The 27,844-nt window shown below is 34.0% G+C and overlaps 1 protein-coding gene across 4 annotated transcripts in view; it reads left to right on the top strand.

Moving 5' to 3' along the window:
- The window catches only part of camkmt (calmodulin-lysine N-methyltransferase), a 260,843-nt gene that overhangs the window by 64,927 nt on the left and 168,072 nt on the right, over positions 1-27,844 (top strand). For 2 of the 4 annotated variants that reach the window (XM_073920717.1, XM_073920718.1), the window contains exon 4: positions 5,626-5,792. The exons of the other annotated variants lie outside the window; for them this stretch is intronic. In XM_073920717.1, the coding sequence (XP_073776818.1) occupies positions 5,626-5,792 (167 nt within the window). The remainder of the gene's footprint in view (positions 1-5,625; positions 5,793-27,844) is intronic. 4 annotated transcript variants of the gene reach the window in all.

Raw genomic sequence — 27,844 nt, 5'->3', positions numbered from 1 at the left:
TCACATTACTAATGTTTATTCAGTACATTCCTGTTTAAAAGTTTGAATTATTGGTTAAAAGAATAATACTTTTATTCAGCAAGGAAAAATGAATTTGTGCAGCTATTGATTAATCAACCTTCATGACTTGCCACAAGTAGAACTTACTAAATTGTAAATGTTACACTGTAAAGATTAGTTGGCTTTGCTTTAAAAAGTGAGTAAACCCATTTGCTTAGTTGACTCCAGTGTTGGGGCAGGTTATTATTGAAAGTGCATTACAGGATTGAGTTACTCCCCCAAAAAAGTAACTAATTGCATTACTTAATTACTTTTTACAGAAAGTAATTTGTTAGGTTACTTTTGAGTTACTTTTGCAGTACTTTTCTTACCTGGCTGAGGTTTGATCTGTTTCAGAACTTGCAGGTGTTTTTTTCATCTTTTTAATAGTGAAGCTCTGCATTTAACAGCCACTTACATAACATAAACTTTAATTTTTCTTAAAAAAATGTAGGAAAATATTATATTTTGAGAACTTTCTGAGCCCAGAGCTTTAAATGCTGTATATACAAATTAATAAGAGCATTTGAAGTGTTGTGTTTGCTACTTTTGCATGTTTTGTGTTACTAGTGGACTAGTAAATTCACTGTCCATTGAGATAAAGATTCCAATAAAGCCTAAGAGTATTAACATAGAATAATTTATAATAATCCAAAAACTGATTTTAAACCTTTGAAATGTTTAATAACTAAATGGACAGTCAGACGATAAAAACATCCCCAAATCAGAATAAATATTTGAGATTTGTACATTGAATACATTTCTTTATGTGGCCTTATGAAAGTGTAAATAGTTTCCTAAAAGAGAAAAAATCTTACTACATTACAAAATGTGGTCGTAATGTTAGACATAGGTCGTTTACAGTAATGTTAGACAGTGGCTGCATCTGCTAAACAATAAAAGCAACAGCCACTTTTTTTAGGTTAAGTCGAATGAATTGTTTTACCTGGAGAATGTGAACTGAGGTCAATCATTTGTTGCTGGAGGTGGGGTGCGGGTGTAGTGCTTTGCATCCAGTTTAGTTTTTTATTATATATTGGGTTTTTTGCAGTTGTCAGGAGTTTTACTTACACATAATCTACACTTAACATCAGTCCACTTCTTTTCTTCGATTCACAAATAAATCGTTTGTTTTCAACTGGATCTTCTAAGTGAACCAGTCGAACCAGTTGAACTGAGTTGTCATGAAACAGTTTGTGTCTTCAGTAAGTACTAACATACCGGAAACCCCCTCATAATAAACCAATATCCTGAGTTATTCACTTACTAGAACAGTACACTGACTCATTTGCAGTGAAAATGGAGACCTGATGATGGTGATGAGTGTGTGAGCAGACTGTCTGTTCCCTTGCAGCACGCTCTCTCATTGAGTGTGTGATTCAACCTTACTAAGGTCATTTTTATTCTGCAATATATTTTGTAAATGCAAATTAAGCACAGTAAAAAGTAACTCACATTACATTTTTTTAAAAGTAACTAAAATAATAGCACTTTTTTTAAAGTAATGTGCTACTTTACTCAATACTTTGAAAAAAATAAATAAAAAAAATATATAAATATATATATTTTTTTTCAAAGTATTGAGTAAAGTAGCACATTACTTTAAGAAAAGCGCTATTATTTTAGTTACTTTAAAAAAAATGTATATATATGTATATAAATGTGTGTGTGTGTGTATATATATATATATATATATATATATATATATATATATATATATATATATATAAATAAGTATTATTATTACATAACGTGCGTTACTTATAACCCAACACTGGTTGACTTTACTTAATAATTGTTAGAAAAAAGGTTTAAGTAAAAGAACTAGGTGCCTAATTATATAAGTTAACGCAACTTAACAGTTCCAAGTTACAACAGGTTTACTCACTTTTAAAAAAAATAAAAAGTCAGCTAGTTTTTTTATTTTTATTTTTTTTTTGGGAAAGTAACATTGCTTTTTATGGTGTAGTATATACATCAAAATTAACTAAATCACTGATGGTTATAATCAATCATTGTGACTTATTACAAATAGAATACACTTATTGACCCCAAAACCTTTAAACATTTATTTATAGCATTCAGTAATGTAAATTAGGGCTACACTGTATTAGAAAAATCTGAAATTGTGATATTTAGTTTTTTTTTTTGCAATATATATTGCGATGTGAAGCTCTATTTGGAAAGAAATCAATCATTTAGATTGATTGGGTTGATTTTTTTTTTAAGGGTGCTAATCGCGTATAAAAAACAATAAACAAATTGCAAGCAAGAATAAAGACAATAAAGCAAAGAAAACCTCGTGCTTTAGGGTTTTCCGGAGAAACAAACAGTATTCAGGCACAGAAATTAAATATTGAATTGTAAAACTGCACTGTATAGTCCTCATTGTATTAATAGTTCCATAAAAATATTCTTAGTTTAAGTTACAAATGTTCTTTTTTGTGCCTGAATGCTTTGAAGTGCCAAAACACATGCAGATCAGTCTGTTATGGTTATATTTTGCAATGACTCCACAATACTCATGCATTCTCAATTGTTGTGCTGCTCAATTATAATTTTAACTTAACATAGCATATCCTGCAATGTGACTTTTGTGGACACACATTGCGATATTGATGTTGAAATGATATATTGTGCAGTTATATGTTATATGTTCAATTACAATTACAATATGTTAGCTGACATATTGGCCTTGCAGTTATATCAGTTGACCACTATAAGTGATCACAATAAAACCAGCCTGATCTCACGAGAAAACGTAAGTATTTTATGTTTTGCCAGTTTAGTGGCTAATTTAATAGAGTTGAGTCGTACGAAAATGTACAATTTTAAAAAAAGGAGGCGTGGCACCTAACCCCAACCATCATGAGGGGATGAGGAAATCGTACTAAATTGTACGAATTGGATCGTACAAATTCATACGCATTAGCCACAAAAAAAAGTTACTAATTGCCGTGAGATTGTGTTGAATAAAACTTACATTATTCAGTTTAAAATAAAACCGCACTAGTGTAAACAGCACCTGGGTTAGTATAACCCTTTATGACTCAGCACAAATAAAAGGACTTTTAAGTTGTAAATCGTGTTATCTGTTAAATTCAAACTCAAGTGGTTAACTAGATTTTCCCGTCTCGCATACAAGATTTTCCTGTTACTTTCCTCAAGGTATGTCATTAATGTAAAAGCCCACCTAATGTGTGGCGTCCCACTAATGTGTGTGAGTGAACCTGAGTCTGAGAGGGTGTTTGACACCTGCCCAGTGCACCAGCCCACAGCAGCTGCTCTCTTTGTTACTTACTACAGTCAATTAGATAACAACTGAACAAACACAAATGTGTTTGTGTGTGTTAGTAGTTTAAGAGAACTTGCTGTTGAATAGAAGTAACCGAGTCTTGAGTGTGTTATAAAAGATGTAGTGCTTAAAAGAAATAAAAGCTGGATTATGTTTTTTCATACCTCCCTACTTAAGCTGAGAAAAAGGCCGTTCATTTGGAAAAATGATTTAAGATTTGAACATTTTTATTGTGTAACCTTTTTTTTTGTTGTCTGTTATGATATTACAATATTTAAAAGATAAAGATATACAGTATATATATATATATATATATATATATATATATATATATATATATATATATATATATATATATATATATATATATATATATATATATATACATATATATATATATATATACATATATATATATATATATATATATATATATATATATATATATATATATATATATATGTATATATATGTATATATATATATGTATATATATATATGTATATATATATGTATATATATATGTATATATATATATATATATATATATATATATATATATATATATATATATATATATATATATATATATATATATATATATATATATTTGGGGTATAACAGTACGTACCTCAGTTTTGGGGTCACGGTTCGATGCAGGTATAGTACAACAGAAATAATCACAAATCCCCAGTGTTTGCTTTAGGTACTGTATATATTTATGTATGTATTAATGCTGGGCAAGATAGCATGTTATTTCCAAGTTAACACGTTAATTAATAAATTAATGCTGACAATTATTTTATCACTTGTTTTTTTAGTTTAAAATGCTGTTCACTGGCTCTTAATACACATAAAGGAGAGGCTGTCACAAAAGGTTTGGAGGTTGGTTAACTTGGTAAAGGCATCTTCACATCTTTCAACCAATGAGAACATTTGTGGCGGGCATCGTGGGGAGGAATAAGTAAAGTTGGGGAAATTGATAGATGCAGTTGATTTTGTTGTTACTCCTTGTCATTACCTACGCAATCTGCATCACAGAAAGTTTTATTTTTATTTTGAAATGTTACTTATTTATTTATTTTTGGGAGGCTGAGATTATTCAAATAAAATTCAGTACAATCATGTACTGTAATTCCCAGACTAAAGTCCCCTGCAAAACTTTGTTTGCTTTCAAACATTTGCCTTACTATTGTAACACCTGCTACAGAATGGACTGTTAATGTTTTTCATTATAAAATGAAAGGATAAAATACAATATACTGTTGTTTTTTTCTGAAAATTACTTGTTCAGAAAAATATACATTTCTTAAAGTTAACTTGCTGTTGCTTGCAAGTGTGCTGTTATAATGTTATGAACAAGCCTCTGAAATCTGATCATGACTTCATTTCTATTACAAATTAGGCAAAATTGTATGTCCTGGCAGTGGCAAGTATCTTTGTAAATTTAATTTGAGTACACTGTTTAAGTTTATTTAAATATAAATAAATAAATAAATAAATACATCAATTTAAAATAAATATTCTAACTGCTAAAATGGGAATGGGAATGTTGTGTTTTTGTACTTGTTCATGCTCTGAAAAAAAATGACACTGAGATGATTTCTTGGATTTACTAAAACATTTTTAGGTTAAGTGGGTGTAAACATTTTATTTGGGCTGATTTTAAACAAATTTAGTTGAACATTATTAAATTTAGTTTGTCTGTTTAAATCCAACACAAATTGTTAGCAACAATTTTGCAGACATCATTTTTTCAGTAAACTTACTCTTGCTTTTAAAATAAAATTCCTTAAGAAGTGCTTAACTTCTTTTGAAATCATTACTGATTTTATGCATAATGCATAATAACATATAGTCTAAACAATATATAAATAATTATAAATAAAATATAATCTAAAAACATTCCAAATGCATTTAAATGAAACAAATTAAACTAAATTAAAACAAACCAAAACCCTCATATTCATAAAAATCAAACACAAATTCAAATAAAAATGTTAATTATGCTAAAATAACTGTGCTAATACTATGCATGGGGTTTTTCTTAAAGTTGTGGATTGAGGGAGGGAGGTGCTTACTAGTGTAAAAGTGCATTGATGTGGATTAATTGTCAATTGAGAAAATTAAATTAAATAAATTTAGCAGGAAAAAAGAAATAGAAATAGAATTTCCTTTATGTATGTATTTTTGCTATTTAGCCCTGTCCATTTTTCCATATGGCTCCATATTTGAATAGAAATAGAAACCTCATACTTTTCTTTGGCCTAAAGTTGGCTTTCTGGCGTTAGGTGTGTCCAGACAGACGTTCCTCAGTAGGGGGTTAATACTGGACCAGATGCTGGCTCTCCTGGTAGTCCCATTATCTGCATTACCAGCATTCAGCGGACAGGTGCTTCCCCTCCCTTTACACTGTGGCCAGGGAGGAGAGGACTTTTCAGGAGCAAGACTTCAATAGGTGGGATGCTGGGACAGCAGCAGGATAAGGAAGTCTGGAGGTGCACTAATTACAGTGGTGTGTGGTTGTGTGTGCTCATATGCGTGTTTGGCACTGACCATTGCACTCGTATTGATAGGTAAATTGTAAGGATTTGTATTTCTTAGTCATGTAAAGATCATTTATGAGTTCCCTGTCTAGCAGTTTAAAGACTGTGTTATTATAACCTTGATATCTGAATATAGAAGACCATATAGACTTTAAATGTACTCTTTTGAATGTACTCTCAGGATTCTCACAGTATTATGTCTGATTTGGTTTGTAATTTTTATGTATAGTTTAAATTAGTTTTGAATTTTATCAGTATAAAGGTTTAGTTTTAATTTAGTTTAGTTTAATTTGTTTCCTTTAATTGAGTTTTAGATTATATTTGATTATCATTTTCTTCTGGAGAATGTCTTTTTTTATGAGTTTGGCTGAAATAATAATAAAAATCAAGGCCAATTTCATTAGCAGCCTTAAGAAACATTTTTCCCCCCAATAGGTTATATGCAGAAGTTTGCCAAAGGACTTTTAATTTGTAAGCAACCTGGGTCAAACGCTTTTGGTAAACTTTATGCCATTACTAAAGCGGTGCTTTTAAGGTCTGTTTTCTTCAATCAACAATATTAACTGCCTGACTGACATACAATATAAAGTGGGTCTCAGAATGTAAATTTGTTTACCTTAGTATTTTCAATAGAGTTTCAGCGCTAGCCTGCTAATCCTGATGGACGTGTGCGTGTAAACAGGTTTCCTCTCAGTTTACTCATGAACAATTAAATGAATGATGACGTTTATTTAACTGACTGTATTTTAATTATATTGCAACATCGATGCTGTTAAGTAAATTATATAAAATTGAAAAAAAAAGTCATCTAAACCGTTCACCGAAAGTTTATCGGTATGGGTAGAAACGCTAGCTGTGCATATATTGGCTACAGAACAAACAACTGCTGACTAATGGCTTGCCTAATGAACCAGTTAACCTAAATAGGCTAGTTAAATTGCACTTTAAGCTTAATATAAATAATAACTTTACAAAATAGCTAGTGAAATGTTATGTCCTGCCATCATGCGAGATAAAACACATTAGTTATTAAAAATTATTCATTATTTAAACTGTTTGTTTAAACACGTGTGCATTTTACGCTAAATTGTGAATAAAAATGTTGTCCTTTTTCAGTTATTCAGAATTTAGTTTTGTGCATCCTTTAAAAATATTAACTATTAGGGCTGGGTGATTAATCGAAAAGTAATCGAAATTGACATTTAGAACCTATAATCGATCTAATTTTTCCAGGTAAATGTTTTTCTATTATCTCCCTACCGTGTGAGCAACCCAGATTCATTCTGGAAACGTGGCCCTGCGGACGTCCCGGGTGGTACGTATTTGTGCAGTTTTCACAAATCCGTGAGATGCCGCTCTGTGCGCATTTTCGCATCTCGAAAGCCTCTCGCTAGCGCCGTTCGCGTCTGCGCTGTTCTCGCATAAAGCCACTGGAAACCGCTGTCGAACGACCGTCTGTCCGACTAACTGAATGATTGACTGAGCGGCCGGCCAATCGGCCGACCCACCCTCCTCCTTCTTCCGTAAACCCAAGCAACGATTTAAAAAAGCAGTCCAGAAAAAGAAAAGCCCTTATCTGATTTTGACCACGTTTTTCGGATTTCACCACATTCTTGCTCTGTTATAAACTCATTCGCTTTATTTTTTGGATTCTGTTTTTGTTTGACCTAATTTCTGGAACCGCTCTTCCCCGGACTTGAACCCGGTCGTTGCGTCGTTGCGGTCGGCTCCCCTCCACATCTCCGCTTACCGACGTTCATGACAAGCTAACTGGGTTGTGGCGGGAAAGCCCTCCACACAGAGGTGAGCTGTCAGCCGGCGAGCGCAAAGAGGAGCGGCGTCACACCACTCTATAGCGTTCACTTTAAAAATTGAAATGCAGCCATACGTACCTCCGGCCACGTAAATTGCAGTCTACAGAAACGCCCCCGGGCTACGGGATGCATACACACCCGCGAACTGCTCAAAAAAATTTACTTATGTCAAAATGACACGTAGCGCAAGCCTTGTGATTGGTCGATTTGGTAGCGGTGACGACTGTGGGTGATGCAGAGAGACGCGTTTTAGACAGTGTGTTTTAATTTCAGTTGTTCAACACTGATGTTCAATAAATAATCATAGATAGTAGATAGGGTGTGTTTACTTCAATTATTTTAAAATCAAGTAACCCACCCTACATTCTCACTTTTATTATGTGAGCATATTTTCTGTGCACAACTTGTCAGTGAACTATACGGGCAAAAACATAAAATAAATACATAAAATAATTGTTTATTAATTGTAATTGAGTTGAAACGTTTAATTAATCGAGATTTTGATTTTAGGCCAAATCGCCCCTATAGTGTTATAGTGTAATATGAAGATCATTTTAGCTCATTTCCACATCTGATGCATCACTGTTGCTCACACTTAGCCTCAAATGGTGGTGAAGTTACCAGGTGCTGTGTTAATCTTTTAAACCATTAATGCCTAAATAATATATATTAATATAGAATAATATATACATTTTTTCTTTGTCTTCATTTAAAAAGAGAGTTCTCCTATTCATTTCACTCCTCCTGATGAAATAACTGACTAGCTCCAGGTCGAGGCGGGAGAATAAATCATAAATCCCAGTGCATTAGCAGACAAATTAATGAAATAATGTAGCGGTGAAGAAATCTGGAAATATGCTTAGGAAATTTTTAAAAGCCTCCCCTGCCGACATCTCTCTAAACGACCCTGACAGAGGTGTAACAATAGCTGGCAGTCACCGGAGACAAAGCATTTCATCAGTGGGGTTACATCAGACAAGGCCCACGGGTAAAACTCACAATAAGCAGCTAATCTCCTAATCCACCCAAATTATGCCCAACACCTTTCAATGATGATTGCGCAGGAGGAGGGAATTATAATCTCCTGATGAGTTTTGACCAGGGATACAATATAGGGGAAAGTGTGAGTGCTGTGATTGAATTAATTGCTCTTTGTAGACGCAGGTGACTGACAGGAAAGGCACTGTATTCAAACCGTTTGAGTGAATTGAATAAATATTGGAATACGTAGAGTCACCAAAGCTCAGTAATTGAGGTGTAATTTCTTTCTTGCTAAAGCCACGGAGCTTGTCCTTGCATAATGAAACATGAATGCCTTTTGATTTTTATAAATCCTGAGAATTTGGTGGATTTTTAAATGGTTTAATTTGTCAAAGTAATACAGAGAGAGAGGTTTTGGAGGACCAAAGATTACTTTATTAAGGAACAGTGTTGACAGTGTATGTGAATAATGAATATACTAATTATAGTAGATCACAGATGGTTGATATTAGGTATGAGATGGTATATGATTCTGACAGTATAAACCTTGGATAAAAATATCAGTTTAACGGTATCACATATTGTGATTATTGCTCTAAAATATGTTATTTTTAAATGCCTACTAAAAAAACAATAGCCTTTCCAACACAATCTCACGGCAATTTGTGACTTTTTGATTTAGTGGCTAATTGGTATGAATTCGTATGATCTAATACGTACTATTTAGTACAATTTGCTTATCGCCCAATGACGATTGGGGTTAGGGGTGGGGTTAGGTGCCACGCCTCCTTTTTAAAATCGTACAAATTTGTATGACTGAACTCATACAAATTCGTACAAATTTGACACTAAACTGACAAAACGTGAAATACTAGATCAGGCTGGCTTTTCCCCCATTAAACACAATATATTTTATTTTAAGAAACATCTCTAATTGGAACAGTGAACATGTCAGGCTAAATAATTAACTCTTTAACTGCCTGTTCTATCAAATAGTTGACCATACTTTGACTGTTTTAAATAATGGTTTACACACACAGCATTGTTGGTTTACAAGAAAATCAAACAAACATAATCTTGTTGCTCTACTACACTTGATTTCGGTTGTATTGTAAAAAAAAAAAAAACAACAACAGGAAAACATGTTAAATGAGAATCTGAAATATTGTATGACATACTTCAAAAAATAAAGATGATTTAGTATTAAAAAATGTTTTATTTTGAATATTTCTAAAAAATAAATTGATCTTACTCTTAATATTTTCAGATTTTCACAGTATGTATATTAATTCTGAAACTTTTGCCATAAGCCTGCATATCAACCATTTGGTAATAGTTGAAAAGAATATGTGTTAACTAGCGACATTAGGAGATTGAAAGAAGATCGAAAAAAGAAATGCAATCTAAATATTTTTTTTCTTGGTGGAGCAGTTAAAGGGCTAAAATAAATAATTGACTTCTGCTCTTTTCATTAGTTTCAAGAAGACAGATTTCTTTACAGTTTGAAAAGGCATCTTCGGAGTTCTTTCTTTTCTTTGGATATAAAGGAAAGCCACTGCACTGTTCAAGTATATAGCATATTTGGATGTTGGTGTATAAGTGATTTGTTTTTCAGGTGTTTGCGGAATCGTGGGCTGACCTGTAGTTTTTGTTGTGGAGGATTTTTTATTTTTTTTTTTGCTGAAGATACTATTGCCCTAAAAACTAATTTTATTATCACACACACACACACACACACACACACACACACACACACACACACACACACACACACACACACACACACACACACACACACACACAGACACACAGACACACACACATTAAAAAAAAAACTTTACATATACCATAGGAATGGTATAACAGAATATGTTAGTGGTTTTAAAACCTTTGATTTTTTTTTTTTTTTTTTTTCAAACCGTGGTAAACCTTAAACCGGTTATCATCCCATGCCTAGTTGATATGCATCATCTGTATTTTTAATATTAACATTAATGGTTGTATTAAATTTGACATTATTGTGCATGTTAGTTCACCCAAAATTCTGTCATTGTTTGCTCTCCTTTTACTTCTTCCAAACCTGTTGAACTTTCTTTATTCTGTTGAACGCTATAGAAGATATTTTGAAGAAAGCTGGAAACCTGTAACCATTGACTTCCATAGATGTTGTTTTTTTCTACTATGGATGTCAATGATTACAGGTTTTTAGCTGTCTTCAAAAAAATTTTATTTCATTCACCCTCTTTACTTTCTCTTTACTTTTACTCCTTTATTTTCTGGGGTAAGGAAATGGTGGAAACTCACTCCGGTGAAGACATCCATTAGCCTACATATTTAATTTTGTTTGTTAAGTGCAAACATTTGTTTTAAAACTATTTCTAAATTCAGTTCTAATTTCCAGCAAACAAATAAAAAAACAATTATAACAAAGTGTCATCAAAAAACTGAGTTATATCCAAACACAAATCCTATTCTTATGCCACATATGACGATGCATAAGCAGATGAAGTCAGAATTATTAGCCCCCCTGTTTATTTTTTCCCCATTTTCTGTTAAACAGAGAGAAGATTTTTTTTTCAGCACATTTAACAGTAATTAAACATTAATTACATAATATTTAATAACACATTAAATATTAGTTTTTATAACTCATTTCCAATAACTGATTTATTTATTCTTTGTCATGAAGACAGTAAATAATATTTTACTGGACATTTTTCAAGACACTTCTACTGTATACAGCTTAAAGTGACATTTAAAGGCTTAACTAGGTTAATTGGGTTAACTAGGCAGGTTAGGGTAATTAGACAAGTTATTGTATAACGATGGTTTGTTCTGTCTATCGAAAAAAAAATACATAGCTTAAAGAGGCTAATAATTTTGACCTTAAAATGATAAACAATTAATAACTGGTTTAATTCTAGCCGAAATAAAACAACTAATACTTTCTCCAGAAGAAGAAATATTATCAGACATTCTGTGAAAATTTCCTTACTCTGTTAAACATCATTTTGGAAATTTAAAAAAAATAAATGAATAAATAAAATAAATAAATTCTAACGGGGGCTAATAATTCTGACTTCAACTGTACATCACTAAAATCCGGACTTTTTGTTGATCAATGGTGCGCTCTATTTCAGTTCACGTGCACCTTGACACACCTCCTTAACAGACTGGAACACCCATGAGTCCACAAAGTAGAGAAAATGGATTTGCTATTTAAAAAACGTGGCGCAAAACGTAAAAATGACAGTTGTGCTTGTCTGAAAGTAGCAACAAATCGCGCCATTCACATCTTGCACCTCATTGCGCAGGGTATATGATAGGGCCCAGAGTTAGTTCACCCAAATATGAGATTTTATCATTTACAAACCTCTTTGAGGTTCATTCTTTTGTTAAGCTCAATTGACGATATAAATGTTGGATAAAATCACTTTGCATAATATTTTTGTACCTTTAGATGTCAAGGACTGCCTTTTTTCCAGTGTTCTTCAGAATATGTTGTTTAGTGCTCAAAAGACAGAAATATCTAAGTTTATAACCCCTTCAGTATGAGTAAATGGTATAGAAATATATATTTTTCTGGGGAAATGTCTCTTTAATATGAAGTGAGCTACATTTTAGACACAAAATTGACTCTTTTTCATTCTAACAGGCAAATTTGTTGTAGTATTGAACATTCATTTGAAATGTAAATGAGTAGCATTATAAATATTTCTAATGCCACATTTGACTGTTTAAGGTATCCTTGTTGTAATTAAGTGTTCAAAAGAAAATAAAGAAATCTTACATGTAGGTGTAGTAAAAAAGCTGCCTCAGTTTAATAGCAAGTTGTGTCCAATGTACCAAACAATTTTTTAGAAATATTGATTGATTCAAACCGCTTGGGTCAGAAATTGGATATATTTGACAAACAGCAGTGTTTTAAAGCATCTCAGTGTTTACAGTGTTCAGGAAATCAACCTGCTGTATGAATGACTCCTATCTGTCTCAACACAATACACAGCGATAGGAAAAAGTATTTTGACAAGGGGAAAAGAAAGCACACTTCACATTTAAATTTGGTCTTTTCTAAATTCGCCGCCTCAATGCAGACATTGATGATTTTCCACACAATACAACTTGGAAAATAAACAGGTTCCCATTTCTCTGGGAATGATTGCAGCGCATCCTCATATCTCAGCTTCATTTTCTCACCTGTGTGTTAACAAAAAATGCAGCCTGCGTCTCGAAAAACAAGTTTACGCTCTCCCGAAATGTTTATCTTTACGTCTGAATTTGTTTTGCTGTTTTCTCTCAGTGCTGAATACAGTTAGCGAGTCGTCAAAAGGACACTTCCTGTCTGTCCTCTGAGCACATCCTGTGTCAAACACCCTTATTGTTATCCAGACATGTTGACAAGGCCTTCTCTCCCACTCCTCACACGACCTTCCACTGTCTGCCTGTATTTGTCAGCTCAGAGGAGCGGATCCAGTGCCAGACAATAGACAGAACAGGACACACTAGGACTAGGTCTGAGTGTCTCACTATTGGTCATGTCAACCAAACATGAAATACTGATACAATCCAATGAGATTCAGTCAGAAAACAGTTTCTGATCCGTGCAATTATACAGTTAGTTATACAGTTGAAGTCAGAATTATTAGCCCGTTTTGATTTTTTTTTTTTTTTTTTTAATATTTCCCAAGTTATGTTTAACAGAGCAAGGACATTTTCACAGTATGTCTGATAATATTTTTTTCTTCTGAAAAAATCTTATTTATTTTATTTCGGCTAGAATAAAAGCAGTTTTTAATTTTTTAAAAGCTATTTTAAGGACAAAATTATTAGCCCCTTTAAGCTATATTTTTCCTAATAGTCTACAGAACAAACCATCATTATACAATAACTTGCCTAATTAACCTAATCTGCAAAGTTTCTTTAATTAACCTAGTTAAGCCTTTAAATGTCACTTTAAGCTCAATAGAATTGTCTTGAAAAAAATCTAGTAAAATTAGTGCTGTCAAAATTAGTGCGTTAATGCTGTGATTAATTTGAAATATTTAACACGTTAAAAAAATTATCGTAATTAATGCAGGTTTTTTATTTCCTACTGTGACCGACATGTGTTTAACATGCAAAGAAATATGGATAAGACCAAGGAAGCACTTTTTGAAGGCAAGTTTCAGTATAAAACAATTGCATCACCAGGCTCTTCAGAGTTTCATGCAATTTCTGATGTTTCATTTTAAACTTTCGACTTCTGTTTTAATGGAATTTGATACCGCATGGCGAATGAAAAGAAAAAAACTCTACATTTCATGACTCTGTGGTCCTTTATTGTAATAAAAAATTGCATTGCTGTTTACATGGTAGACTCTTAATAAGAGTATTATCCTAATCATATTAAAAACGAAGTATTGGTGTCCATGTAAATGTACTCAGAAAGTGCCAGATGATGTCGCGAGCTGTCAAAGACAGTGCATTCCAATGCCTTTTTGCATGAGCCCTCCATATTTCATTATGTTTGACGTGTTTCCTCCTTAAGCATATGCTTCGCGTTGTTGTGTCAGAATCCTTGTGAAATACAGCCATACTTTAGAATGCTTAGTTTAAGAAAATTTGATGAACGCGATCATCCATGTTGAATCTAAAGGGAGTTGCTCCGGCTGCTCTGTCTTTGCACGCATTGTGTGTGTGTCTGTCTGTCTGTGTGTGTGTCTGTGTCAATCTCGTGCACAGAGCACAGATCCTTACAGGGGCAGGTGCTCAACGCAATCGCAAAGTGAAGAGCAAGTGCTCCTAAGAGGGGCACCTCGGCCAATGAGGGCAGAGGGGCAGTGGCTCTAGCCACCGGGCCACCCCCCTGTGCACGGCCCTGGTCTGTGTGTCTGTGTGTGCGCACGCGTGCGTTTCTTAGCAACAAGCCTATCTAAACATTGTTATATATATATATATGATTTTTTTTTTTGTTTTCTCTCGTTTTCTCAATAACTGCAGGAAAGGAGTTAAACAAAATAATTCAGCGATTTCACGAACCATGCATATACATATGCAGCCATACATATATGGCTTTTGTCAGATGTTTGCTTTTGCAGTCTGAAGCTCGTCAAATGCACAAAACGCACAATTCGCACCACAGGATGCCTAATCCCATCTTTGCATTGACTTCACATGTAAATCACTCGCGCTTCATCATCGTCTGTTTACTGCACAGGCTGAAAAGTCCCCCCTGCCCCCCCATTCCATGTAATGTAATGATTGTGAGGGTGCAGGTGAGACTTTATTTTTGAGAGAAACTCACATACATCACGAGCACTGCATATGCAACATTTATGAGTCATGTAAAACAATGTATTGCAAATTGAAATAAATATAATTTGATTAAATTGTTTAGAATTTAATATTTTAAGAGGTTATTTACATTTTTGTTGGGATTATTTAGCGTTTAATTAAGAATTTTGCTGGATCGCAAAAATTTGTGACTTTTTGTTGATTTTGCATTGGATTCAGCGATTGCGGAATCGCGAAAAACTAGAAGGTCTGATTAATATATTTATATGAATCTTAGAGAGCTCAGATGTTAAAAAATTTCAAAAGTCCACACTTCATATGGTTAAAAAACCCTGATAAGCCACTGAGACTTGAGATAGCATCTTGAACCCGCCCCCTTAATCCTTCTGGTTCCTACTATTAAAATGGCAAGTTTTTGAAAAAAAATGGATACATTAACATCCAAACCTTTAGTCATATGATTGAACATCCTCCTTCACTTCCTTGATAGTTTGATCAAAGTGTCCCAGTTGAAGGGCGACATGGGTAACCTGCTGCTCCAGAAGGTAAATACTTCTCACTTTCCATGTAAGGAATTGACGAACCAAAGGGCTAAGACCAGAGATCAAGCCTCAAAGAGTTCACAGCGATGCTAATTCATACTCTGCGTGTGTGTGTGTGTGTATGTGTCCATAGGTGTACATACGCACGTCTGGTCCCCGCTGTCAGCCTATTTCGCCATGTACAATGCAGAGCTGAAATGTTTTCGCCGTATTCAATGTGTGAGCATGACCCAGACCGGCCCCGCATCGCAACCTCCATCTCCAGCTCTGATTGGGCTGTTTGAACACTTGCGTTTGTATGGACTCCTATCTTTCTGACGGCTCAAAATGAGCAGAGGCGAAAGCGAGGGACCCCGGCCATTCTCTAGATGCCCTCTGCCAGAGCCCGAATCGGCACCTTGGACCCACATCCATTTGAAACAACCGTGCCTCTATTCATTTGGCCGTAATTGACCAGTTCTGGTTTAGCCTTCCTCGTGGCACAAGTACAAAAAGGGTTACTGGGAGTCCGAGGGGCACATTTATTTTCCTTTCAACTATGTACGACTCTTTTTTTTGTGTGTGTTTGACTAGGCACATACTCAATAGACCTTTTCTTTTCTTTTTTTTCAATCCACACCAGTTTTGTGGTTGAATAGTGTGATTTAGTGATGGGATGTTCTGATCATTTTACAGACTCTGCCATTTGAGTGTCTGTCAGCAAAAGGAACAAATCTTTTTTTGAGTATTTCGTTCAAATAGTTCACTTCAGCACAATATAATTAAATCTTTACATGTTAATTCCAAGTGGCAACATCCCGCTCTCCCTCGTGAATCTAATACTGAAGTAATTAAAATTGCAATTCATCGAAATTCTACTAGGCCTGGCTCCATAATAGGGCAACTTTCTATTGACCCTAATGGTAAAATGGCCAACAATACAGCAGAAAATAGATGTTTACAACCTGGTACAAAACAAGAATTTAATTTTGGATAGCTAATATTATCCTTCATGACAACTGTGAGGGGCTGACTTTTTTTTAAAGGTAATTTATCATGTATAATTTTCTTGCGACCTGTAATGCACTCCAGAATATGAAAGATTGATTAGCTCTAGAACAATTAACTGAAATGTGTTATGTCTGGATTTCATTAATAGCCCTGCATTCACTAACACAGACTATATTTGGAGTAGTATTTAGAAGTAATTTGTGTTTTCCTCCTGTAGAAAAATAAGAATGATGCCATGTGGCTTAAGGTATTACAAGGGTTGGGTATTTTTATTTATTTTTTCGATACCAGTGCTAAATCGATATTAAAACGGTACCAGTGAGAAAACAGTGCAAATATATATATATATATATATATATATATATATATATATATATATATATATATATATATATATATATATATATATATATATATATATATATATATATATATATATATATGTATATATATATATATATATATATATATATATATATATATATATATATTTATTTTATTTTTTAATCATTATAATTGAACAATATACATATATATTTTCAATAAGTTTAACAAGTTTAATAAGTAAACATCAACTCATATTTTATTTATTTGAATTGCATTAATATATTTCTTTTGATCACTTGTTTGTTAGTATGAATGCAAAATTTGCATTATCCTATAAACATTACATTAGCTTCCATGAGCCCTCAAGATTTATAAGTTTGACGTGTTTCCCCCTTATACGCAACTTTTGTAAAGCATTTGCTGCATGTTGGTGTGTCAAAATCCTTGCTTTAAAAATATAGCCATGCTTTAGAATGTCTAGTTTAAGCAAATTAGATGAACACGATCATGCGTGTTGATAAAGAGAGTCGCTCGCCGCATACGCCGTACTGCGTGCTTTGCTTTCTATAAGCTACAGTAAAAAAAACCGCCTGACATCGATAACATCCGTAGCCTACCCCTCAAAGCTGTTTAGAATTAAATATTTAGAGAGGGTTTGACAAAATGCGTAGTTATGTGTGCCCTCGATGCACCCCTTTATGCTTCTTCAGGGTGTCCAGTCAGAGTATGTTAGTTCACTTCACCTCTTCCTCAGGTGGTTCACTGGTTATTTTGTCACATCAGCTCTCCATTAGCTAAGTTATGTGGCCAGTGCCAGTCAACAACAATAACGATTTAAATCTCTTGGGTTTTAAATGGTTTGTTCATCATGCGACTGCATCAGAAGTTTGACCTATGCAGTTTGGGCTGGAAAGACAACTGATTAGTTCAGTGATTCTCAGTCCTGCTACTCGCAGCCCTCTACACTTCGTATTTTGTATGTCTCTTTAATTTAATTTTTATTACACCTAATTTAGATTACAAGCTCATTTAAAGAGAACTCCAAAAAGGTTCATGAAGTTTCATTCATTCAGTCATTCAAAAAAGATTTTCGCTACACCACTATTTGCGATATTTTCAGTTATTCCAGTAGTGTGAAAGTATTATTTAATAGTAATCATGTTGTTAAAGAAGTCATATCTTGCACACATTACCATTTAAATTGAAGTTTGAAGTTTGTTCCTTGTCACTGGCGCCACTGGCTTGCTTGGTTTGTGACTTGTGGAACTGCACATCAATGGATTTGCTCTTCAGTGTTTGGACTTTCAGCAGTAAAAAATTAAATCACAACTCTGAAAACTGGACTTACACAGTTTCAATTTACTATTATGTTAAGCTGCTTTGACACAATCTACATTGTAAAAGCGTTATATAAATAATAAACTTGAATTGAATTGAAATTAAATATGCTGTCAAATGATGGAATTATGGCAGAATATCTTGTGATGTCCACTTCACAGGGCACTTATGGTCAAATGGAACAAACCTCTAAAGATGGTAGAGAAACATACAAACTATGCAAGGCCCAGACCTGCAAGGACCAGGATTGAGAACTGCTGGAGTATTTAATCTCTCGAGACCCAAATCATACAAGAAATCACTTTCTTGTGACAGAACAAGTTTATACTTTGTTCTCTTATTAAACAAACAAAATAACCTTATGTTGCTTATCTTATTTACATGATGGCGTGCCATTTCTTTCTCCTCTCTGTATACTGCATGCAGTGAATTTCAGAAATTTAGCCAAATCTCAACCAACTGAGAGAGATCATGTGTCGTATGTTGTGTCAAACAAATGCAAATAAAAAAATCCATCCATTCATTCATCCATTCATCCATCCATCCATCCATCCATCCAAAAGATTTGTATTACAACACCATTTGCAGTATTTTCAGTCATTCCATATGTGTGAAAGTCATATTTAATTGTAATCGTTATTATAGAAGTCACATCTTGCGCACATTACCCTTTAAATTGAATACGCTGTCAAATGATGGAATTATGGCAGAATATCTTGTGGTGTCCACTTGCAGGGCACTTATGGTCAAATGGAACAAACCTCTAAAGACGGTAGAGAAACATACAAACTATCCCAGGCTTAGACCTGCAAGGACCAGGATTGAGAACTGCTGGATTATCATATATCTCCTGAGACCCAAATCATACAAGAAATCACTTAAGCTTTCTTCTGACAGAACAAGTTGATACTTTATTTTATAAAACAAACAAAAAAGCCTTATTTTATTTATCTTACAGTATTTACATGACAGCATGTATGTTCTGTCTGCTCTCTGGATATTGCATGCAGTGATATTCTGCACTTTAACGAACTCTCAACCAGCGGAGAGGGAGTATGCATCGTACTATATGCTACGTCAAACAAATAGAAATAAAATAAGTAAATAAAAAAAAACCCGCTGAGCCAGTAGAAAGTAAATAAATCATGTTTTTATGCTTGATTCACACCAAACACAGAATTTAGTATTTGCATGACTACATTACATACAAAGTCAATGCAAAAGCATGAACGGAGGTGAATTATTGCAAGGCATTGGAAATGCTGTGGATTTATGTATGCTTATTTAATGCTTATTTTGCCACAAACATGTGTAATGTGGCTGAAAATTGTGAGAAAAGACGCCATAAAATTAATCCTTTTAAGTAGCAATGATACACCCACCCCCCTAAGATGTAAACCTAGAGGAAACACTGCCAAAGATTGGAGATTGGACTAGCTAATCTCTTACTCCACCCTGTACAAAACCTATATGATATTCTGCATAAATGAATCAGTGCCTGAGATGACTTTCCTGAAGATTTGTTTAAGAAGGATCCATCACTAATGTAGTTAATCTGTGTGCACTGCCCACTAGAGGCCTAGCATGATAATATCCAGGCGGCAATGTTATGTCTGTGTATAAAGTCACTCCCTCGTTCAACAGGGCACCAGTGCTCTGGTACTGTGCCATGGGGTTGCAAACCAAACACTCTGTCTCTGCTTCTAATGACTCTGTAACTGCAGCAAGAGGTGAGGTTCAGTGCCCCCAAACTCTCTCTTTACCCTGGTGAGGCCCCTGTGCCCTTCTGCCCATCTACTCGGGTTCCCTGGCTGCCTTCCCTCCTCCTTCCCCTGAAACCCACTCCTCTCATTACTGCGTTAATGATGTGTTTACATCCCTGTATGTTATTAAAGGCTAACCTCAGAGCACTAATAATTGGGGCTCCCTTTCACACTTCCTCATCAGCCCTCCTGTTTTAAGGCACACACACACAAATAAATATAGCCCTACTGCTCCCATGGGAGGAATTTGTGAATCGATTCTGTTGGAAAGAACATGGTTAAAGTGAAGATGAAATTAAGTCAGTTTGGTTTCTTGAGACACATACAGTACATTGATTCATGCAAGAAACATTCTTATCATTGTTATTTCAATGTAAAATGTAATGTATGCTTCCTTTAAAATACTTTTGACTTACAGCACATCACCCTGTGACTTGTTAGAAAATGTCATTGTTATTTTAGCACAATTTATTACAGTATATACACTCAAACAAATCAACGGTTCTTTCTACTCAGTGATAATATCACAATTTGTCTATATTTTACCAAAACATTAAACCCAACCTTTCAGTTAAATTTATTTTAATTTATTTTCACTGTATATTTTAACCACATGTAGGTTGAAACAACCTGGTTGTATTTTAGTAGTAATCATTTTTTTAATTGTAGGAGTTTTATGAGTGTCAAAATAAGTTTTTTTTTTGTTGTTTTTTTATTAAAAAAAAAACCCAAAATGAACAAAATAAACTAAAAAATGTGTTGTTATGTAAAAAATGGTACAAATAAAATAACTAAAACATATTAGATAAATATACAGTGAAGAATTGAATGGCTGCAACTAAACTAAATCTAAGTAGAATTAAAAATAAAACTAACTTATTTTAACAGAATGTTTGTATTTCTTTCTTAATTTTTTTAAGTTATCATACCGCTGTACAAAATCAATCGCAATCTTGATTCGACCCTACAAACGATCTAATCCTGCTTTTTTATGAGCCAATTATATTTTCAAGGTCAGGACAGAAGCGTAAAGGAGGTCGCACAAGTCTTCACATTTGTTTTATATACGTTGCTCAGCAACATGGACTCCTCCAAATAGTGTTAGAAGTGTAACATACTGTATTCATAAGGTATAACCCAAAATGTAATTTCTGTCTTAATGTAATGACATATTTATTGCCGCGAAATTGCACATGAACTCACACACTGTTTACTAACAAGAGGACGTGCGTGTCTGCCGTCAAAAAATATTTTTTTTGTGCTCATTCAAACTACTTATTTAAAATGAGCTGAAACAACACAATTCCTGAGATTTCATTGGGACAACTTATTTTTTTTATTTTCAATCCACATAAATTTATTAAAAGTGTTAAGACTAACACTTTTAACATATTTAATTTGAATTGGGACAACATTAATGAATTGTGTGAAACCCTGCATTTTTTACAGTGTATACTTTAGTGAACAGAACCTGCATAGATTGTAAATAACATGTAATAAAGTTGTAAATAACGTTAAATTTGTTGCACAGATTGACTGTTTGGGAGCCAGGCGGGAAGTATGATTTGCATGTATGTATTTTTTCTTACGGCAGCCATGACAGTGAACTGAAAGTGTGCAAATCATTTAAATGATCATGACATTTTAGAGTTACGACAAGCATTTGCTGTTTTTTTTTTCTTTTATAGCTAACACAAAGTGTTTTGCATGAAAATAAATGTTTAATGGGTCAGTATAACTACTCTAGCCTATATAATGTTGAATATAATGCAAGAGGGAATCCGATAAAGACAAAGATCTCATTTAAACAGTGGAAAAAAATGGTCTAATAATGTTGTCAATGACAGATGACAAGCGTACAGTTGAAGTCAGAATTATTAGCCCCCCTTTGATCTTTTATCTTTTTTTAATATATATTTCCCAAATAATGTTTAACAGAGCAAGGAAATTTTCACAGTATGTCTAATAATATTTTTTCTTCTGGAGAAAGTCTTATTTGTTTTATTTCGGCTAGAATAAAAGCAGTTTTTTTTGTTTGTTTTTTTTTTAACCATTACCATTTTAAGGACAAAATTATTAGCCCCTTTAAGCTATATTTGTTTTCGATAGTCTACAGAACAAACCATTGTTATACAATAACTTGCCTAATTACCCTAACCTGCCTAGTTAACATATTTAACCTAGTTAAGCCTTTAAATGTCACTTTAAGCTTTATAGAAATGTCTTGAAAAATATCTTGTAAAATAATATTTACTGTCATCATGGCAAAGATAAAATAAATCAGTTATTATAAGTGAGTTATTAAAACTGTTATGTTTAGAAATGTGTTCAAAAAATCTTCTCTCCGTTAGACAAAAATTGGGGAAAAAATAAACCGGGGGGTGGAGGGGTTGGGGGGGTAGCTAATAATTCCAAGTCTATGCAAAATTTACAGTTTTAACAGTAGACCTGCACATTAGCCTAATATTATTATTGTTGTTTTACTGTGTGTTTGCAGAATAACATTAATAATAGCCTACTCATATGAACGTTTATTTTAAATCTACAAAATCATGAGAAAGTTGTGATCTTTAGCCAGAATCGTGCAGCCCTAGTTATCAATACCAACTACCAAAACTATTGCCAAAGCTGTTGTTAGCATTATTTTTACACACTCTCTCTTCATCCTTGCATGTAACATCCACTTTCCTCAAACCCCAATGGAACTTTTCTTCTTGCTGAATGTCTGGTTTCAATATCCCAGTTTTAAAAGCCATTCACGTTGACTTTAAAAGACATCATTGATCATATCCGTCTCTATCAGCCTACTCAGTAAGTGAGTTTGTCATCTGAGAATAACACTGAGGCCTGAGTGACCTACGCAAATGGACTCTTTTACACAGATGCACGCACACATGTACACAGAGATATGCTTTATTTGTTTTGATATCCTCACGATGCTCTCTATGACTCTGCTTTGTTTACAAGAATCCTCCAAAAGGTTCTTGCAAGCATATTTTTGGACACTCTCATGGTTTCTATAGAAGGAGACCAAACAAGTGTGTGAATGCTTGTGCGTTTCTTGTTGATGGACACATCTCACTCGCTCTCCTAAGCCCCTGATGACTGCACCTTAGTGCTATCTCGCTCAGTGTATAAAAGCCTTTCAACCATGACTGCTATAAAACCGGCCTGGCACCCAAGAGCAGTTCAACAAGAGGGTGAATGATCAGACTGCTGTCATCTGGGAGACGGAGAGAAATTGAGAGAGAGAGCCGAGAAGCGGTCTCGGAGAGAAAGTGGTTGAGGGGGAAAACATTGCTCTCAGGGCAGCGTGTGAGATGCAATATGTTTGTTTGGGCATGAAGTGGACACTTTCTTCAGCGGGGGTCCTGTGTTATACCATTGACTTATAAGGACTGAAGTTTGGACATTCCCTGTAATGGTCCCGCTCTTAGGTCTTAAGTGTAATCAGGTTTTTAGGGTAGGAGGATAGTGTACACCATGAATTTCTTCAATGGCACAGACTCTGCATAATTCATACAAATGGAAAAAAAAAATGACCCATGTGGCCTTTACTCTGTCTGATGCAGATGTCATTATTTAGAAATAGAGCAGCTGATTGTTGATGTATTGTGACAAAAATGTGTTTGTGTGCATTTTCTTTTTCCCCTTTATCTAAATAAATTGAACAGTTAAATAGTTAGTCGTATAGTACAGAAAATTGCTTAAATTAAAAAAAATATATATCGAAAAACAAAAGTCTGTACAATAGGAGCACTATATTGCATAAGGTTTATTTTTTTACTTCAATTTTCACTGTGAAATCACAAGAGAAAATTTAAAGGTGCATAGATTATCTGCTAAAATGCTGTCTGTTAGCATAATATCTTTGAAACAGTCCCTCCCCTGTCATCTAAAGCCACGCCTCCTGAAATCACGAACACGCACCTTAAAGATGACAGTAGACAACACACTACTAGATCATGTCATTCGCCAGTTGGAAAACTTTATAGTACTTTATAAAACTACAATTCTAAATGGAAAACTATTATATCTAATATCTGTTGTGTACAGCCTGATCTCAGGAGAAAACGTAAAATACTTACGTTGTCTCGTAAGATCAGGCTGTTCACAACAGAAAGTGCTAGATATAATAGTTTTTTCATTTAGAATTGTAGTACGAATTTGTACGAGTTCAGTCGTACGAAAATGTAAGATTTTAAAAAGGAGGCATGGCACCAAACCTCACCCCTAAACACAACCGTCATTGTTGGATAAGCAAATCATATTAAATTGTACGAATTAGATTGTACAAATTCATACAAATGAGCCACTAAATGAAACCGTTACGAAGTGCCATGAGATTGTGTTGGTTGTGTAGTAGAGCTGCACGATTCTGGCTAAAATGAGAATCGTGATGTTTTTGCTTAAAATAAAGATTACGATTGTCTCACGATTCTGTAGATCTAAAATAAAGCTTAATATGGGATTGTTTTTTCTCAAAGATATGGTAAAACAACAATATTAATATTATATGTAGGTTTACTGGTTTCTATAAATAATTCTATTCTACTTATAATAATTCTGATGTTGAATTATGTTTGAGATATAGGCCTATGCTTGCAATCTGTCATTGAAAACATTTTCAGACCATTTAATTCACTGGTAAAATCAACATTATTTAGGCTAGAGTAGTTATACTGAAACTGTAAACATTTATTTTCATGCACAACTGTGTGTTCACTGTGAAAGAAAAAACATCAAATGCTTGTCGCAGTCATAACTCTTAAATGCGATATTATTATTTAAATGATGTGCACCCTTTCAATTTCATTTTCACTGCTAAGTGCTGTTCATACTTCGCGCGCAGCTCTCAAATGATCACTCTGTGCCCAAAACTGAATATTATTTACAACTTTATTACCTGTTACTCACATGCCCTTCTAGTGAAGGTTCTGTTCTCTAAAGTAGACGCGTGCGCATTAATCATTAAGTAGGGCGTGCTCCCGAGTCCCGCCCGCTGTGTGGTAAAAGCTCAATCAAAAAGCTCACGTCTTGTGTTATATACCGGCCGCGAATACAGCATTATATGAAGACAAAAATGACAATTTTAGGCAAATTATACCTTATAAATACAGTATGAGACTCTTTTAACATTATTTGGGGATGTCCATGTCTCAGAGCAATGTATGTGAAAGAATGAAAAGACTCGTGCAGCCACCTTTGCTTCTCTCCAGAACTTGAAAATATGATTGGCAGAATCGTAGAAATGCTGGATTAAGATCGTCTAGGGGGTCGAATCGAGATCGCGATCTTTTTACAATTAATTGTGGAGCTCTATTGTGTAGCAAGCAAAACTTGTCATTTTGTGGAATATTTTATGCATGCAAGGATTGCTGGTCTCACTCTCTCACATGCTTTGTCCTAAAGCGACTACTGTATGCTTAGTGGTCGTTCAGCGGCGTGCAGAAATTACACTTATTACTAAGCCATACCTGCATGCTACTTTAGACCGAATATTCATAGGAGCATGGTAAACATTATAGGAAGCGCGTCACAGGCTGTCATTGTTCAATGTGAACCAATGGTGAATATAAAACCAACTTCACCCTTGTGAAGCAGGCTAGGTGGAATAGCGCTATTTACTTAAATTTGTTTTTAAACTAAATTAAAATCCAAAATATCGATGATGTAAAATCAATTTTTGGCTGAAAGATTTCAGTGGTTGAACAACACTTCTGTGCATATAATTCATTCATAAAACAACACAATCTACATCAGCTTTGAGTGACTAAACTAGTTTTCTAACATACAGTAACATTACCCGTCTAACATAAATACTTTAATCATGGTGTCATCCTTTCTCCAGCATGCAAAAGTAACTCCAATATTGATTCAGGATTTTAACACGTTTTGATTCAGCATTTGTTTTGATCGCTGTCACTTTCGTGTGCAGGTAAACTCGGTGCATGTGCACATGCAAACAGCGAATCTGCGTGAACAGAGGTGCGCAGTTGTACTGTACAAATCTACATTTGTTGACAGACAGTTTGGGCTACTTATCAAAATTATCGGAATTATCGGCCAGACAAATATTAATTGGATGAACTTTTTCAGTCTTGTGCCTTACTCAGAATATAAAAATACATATACAGTTGAAGTCAGAATTTTTAGCCCCCCTGAATTATTATATTTATTTTTTTTCTCAATTTCTGTTTAACCGAGATATTTTTTTTCAACACATTTCTGGACATAATAGTTTTTATAACTCATTTCCATTAACTGATTTATTTTATCTTTGCCATGATGACAGTAAATATTTTACTAGATATTTTTTCAAGACACTTCTATACAGCTTAAAGTGACATTGAAAGGCTTAAATAGGTAAATTAGGTTGATTAGGCAGGTTAGGGTAATTAGGCAAGTTATTGTATAATGATGGTTTGTTCTGTAGACTATCAAAAAAAAAACTTAAAGCTTAAAGGGGTAATAGTTTTCACCTTAAAATGGTGTTTAAAAAAATAAAAACTGCTTTTATGCTAGCCGAAATTTAACAAATTTCTCCAGAAGAAAAAATATTATCAGACATACTGTGAAAATTTCCTTGCTCTGTTAAACATCATTTGGGAAATATTTGAAAAAGAAAAAAGGGGGGCTAATAATTCATTCATTCATTCATTCATTTTCTTGTCGGCTTAGTCCCTTTATTAATCTGGGGTCGCCACAGCGGAATGAACCGCCAACTTATCCAGCAAGGTTTTACGCAGCGGATGCCCTTCCAGCCACAACCCATCTCTGGGAAGCTAATAATTCAACTTTATAATAATAATTCGACTTCAACTGTAAATACATTCAGATCATTTACTTTAATCATTACTATTGGAAGGTGAAGAGACTTTCAACAAGCACAACAAAAAATGTTTCTGAAGACAATCACCTACTCCACCTTTTAAGTTTAAAGCAAAAACTATTTCACTAACAAATTGACAATAATAACATTTTGGCTGTCAACCCATTCTGTAGTGATTAATTGAATCATAGATTTAATTGCTTAAATCTAAAATGTTGTGCATAATAGCTGACACATAAATAAACTTCAAATGATATTGGAGCTTTTACATTTATATCAATGATTCAGCTATAGGGACGTCCCTAACTTTGTTACTGTTAAGCTTAAAGCCAGTTGATCAAAATGTATAATCAAAAATATCAAAACTCTAAACAGTGACGAGGATGCAGCACAGAACTGACAATACTTCTGAACAGTATTATAAAATCCACTTGGCTACAAAAGACAACATGGCTCTCCGGTGTGTTCACATTTTTTTTTATACTCTCATCCAACTCCAACGAACTAAGGAGATGAGTTGAACTAAAGATGATTTCTCTGTCTAAGAATAAATCCATAAATGTCTTTCCAATAGTCTAATGTAAAGGTTTTAAAGTCTGCATGAAATCAAAATGTGCAATGTTTATTTTGCTTGCGCTCATTGCTTGTCTTAAGATGAACAACTAATCAGTGTAAGTTAAGTCACTGAAAAAAAAGGTTCATTTTGGTGATCTTTTAGCAAAATCTATCCATTTGCTTCCACTCTGGATTTTAGCACTCCTTCTCTGAAGATGTTAGCTTGATGGCTTGGCCAAAATATGTGTCTCCAGTGTTGTTGTTGCTCATTTGTTTTCCAACTCTTCCTCAGCAACATGTGAATTTCTTTTACATCATAACCAACAGCGGAGATGCATCGCACTAACGGCATGGTCACTTCATTACAAATACTGTGTACTAGGTGACTACAGTAAATACTGTCCTGACTCAAGTAATACACTGTTTGTGTCATTTGTAAACACAGATCATTTTGAAAACTTTGTAATATAATTGTGAAATATATATATTTTTAATGTTTTAAATGTTTTGTTTTTATTAATTTTTAAATGTTTTTTTAACACCAAAATG

Source organism: Danio rerio, chromosome 13 (assembly GCF_049306965.1).
Source record: "Danio rerio strain Tuebingen ecotype United States chromosome 13, GRCz12tu, whole genome shotgun sequence".
NCBI classification, from domain to species: Eukaryota; Metazoa; Chordata; class Actinopteri; order Cypriniformes; family Danionidae; genus Danio; species Danio rerio.
Note: the sequence above shows the minus strand (reverse complement) of the source record. Positions and strands in the feature narration are given on the sequence as shown.